Source organism: Galeopterus variegatus, unplaced genomic scaffold (assembly GCF_000696425.1).
Source record: "Galeopterus variegatus unplaced genomic scaffold, G_variegatus-3.0.2 Scaffold4492, whole genome shotgun sequence".
NCBI classification, from domain to species: Eukaryota; Metazoa; Chordata; class Mammalia; order Dermoptera; family Cynocephalidae; genus Galeopterus; species Galeopterus variegatus.
The window spans coordinates 32,945-34,888 of NW_007730603.1; the positions used below are offsets into that span (position 1 = coordinate 32,945).

A 1,944-nucleotide genomic window follows, 5' to 3' on the forward strand; every position below is an offset into this window, starting at 1 on the left:
AGTCTGTCTGAGATGGTTCACCCCAGCGTGGAGGGGGCTTTGACTTTGGAAGACAGAGCCTGCTTGAAGCGCCTCTTCAGGTCCTGCATGTTGGGAGAGCGGGGCCGCGGGATGATGGAAGCTCTTCTCCTTTCCCCGCTGAGGCTGTGCAACTTGCTCACTTCTTTGCAGAGATGCTGAAACACATCACAGACGTCTTCGTAGTTTTCGCTAGTGGAAATTTCAAGGAACAGGCTGCCCAGCTCATTGGCTAGCTGAATGCCATCATGCGTCTGCACCTGCCGGGCATGCAGAAGGTCCCCCTTGTTGCCCACGATGATGACCGGGGCTCTAGAGTCAGGGTGGACCTTCCGGATGTGCTGGTAAAGGGGTCGGATGGACTGGTAGCTGTCGTAGTCTGTGATGGAATAGACCAGCAGAAAGCCCTCGGCCCACTGCACGCATTTGGACAGGGAATCAACCATCTGGCTGAGGTTGTCTTGCACCTGCGAAAGATCAGAATGAGACCCAGTCAAGGAAGCCCTCCTGGGAGACAAGCTCAAAATAACATCAAAGTAACCCTTGAAGAAACTGTAAAAAAAAACCTCACTAATATAGTTTTCAGGTCCTACCCAGCTTCTACAAAAGGAGGCTTCTGATATGGAAAGTGCAAATTCTCAGGCAAACCTCCTGCCTGGATTATTTTATTAGCTGTTATCAATGCATTATTTTTAAACTCCTTGCTTGACAGGCAGTCTCTGGTGAACCATGGCAGACTGAAGAATGAATACAAACTAGAATGGCTCAATTTTTAGGAACTAACTCATCATAAACAAAAGTTTGAAAATAAGCCAAGATAAATATCTATTCCCAAGCCCATAAAAATATTTTTAGCATGCACTTCTTGAGAATGTTACAGAAACAAATTCCTTTCTTTGGGTTCTTCCACAAGACCTTTCCTCCCTAGAAGGGATTAGCAATTAGTAACTTGTTAATCAAGTCACATTCCAGACCGCTGGCCAAGAGGTTATCTGACTGCAATTAGTGACTGGAGGGAACAGCCAGTGACAGAAGCACTTCAGTGGTCTTTACTAAGGGAGCAGGCCCTCTCCCACCAGAATCTCACCGCAGTTTTTTGTTTGCTTTTGTTTTGTTTTTTCTTTTGTTTTTTGGCGGCCGGATTGTACAGGGATGGAACCCTAGACCTTGGTGCTATCATCACTACACTCTAATCACCTGAGCTAACCGGTCCTCCTTTTGGTTTTTTGTTTGTTTGTTTTAATGGTTCCATGTCCTACCTCTGAAAGAAGTGGCAGGACCCACCTTAGTAGTGATGACCACCAGGGTTGCAAAGAGAAGTTAAGCACCGGGTGACTAAGAGGGGCCTGCCTCTAATCGCCACCCCCCCCCCATCCCCCGTGGAGGGTTTCTAACGCCCCAACCACTGGCCCCACCTGCGGACTGTCCTCTCCCGACTCTGAATGCACGATAGGAGCATTTAGACGTTTTGATCAGCCTGGGAGCCCAGGGTCAGCGCCCTAAGCGCTGAGCTCCTCCTGGAGGCTTGGGAGGGGTGAGCTGTTTACTCCTGGCAGTCCTTACCTGGGTTGCACCGGGAGTGTCCTGGATCTGCAGAGACAGTTGGTCCCCCTCTACACAGACGAGCCGTGAATACAGCTTGCCTGGAGAATGAAGGAGAGTTGGCTTTTAAATTCTCACACTCAGATCAGAAAAAAAGAACAAAGAAACATGCAGGCACAAACGCAGGGAGCATGCAGTTATCCTAACCTGTATTCGGTTCATAGTCGCCAATGAATCTCTTGGTAAGGAAGCGCACGATCATTGCTGAAAGGGAAACGGGAACATCAGTGGGACATGACGGTCAACCGCAGGCGTTCCCGGGGAACTGCAGCGAGGGACGCGCCGCAGAACCGCGGACTCTGCCAGCGTCCCGAGGCTCTGCCA

General features: G+C 49.7%; 1 protein-coding gene across 1 annotated transcript; it reads right to left on the reverse strand.

Annotated features, from left to right (window-relative positions):
- Positions 1-15: 15 nt before the first annotated feature.
- Positions 16-1,822, reverse strand: RASL11A (RAS-like, family 11, member A). The gene is made up of 3 exons (XM_008587678.1): positions 1,768-1,822; positions 1,582-1,661; positions 16-485 (listed from the first exon to the last, which is right to left on the reverse strand). Exons 1-3 carry the CDS (start codon positions 1,820-1,822, stop codon positions 18-20), a joined length of 603 nt encoding a protein of 200 aa, XP_008585900.1. The 3' UTR covers positions 16-17.
- Positions 1,823-1,944: the final 122 nt, after the last annotated feature.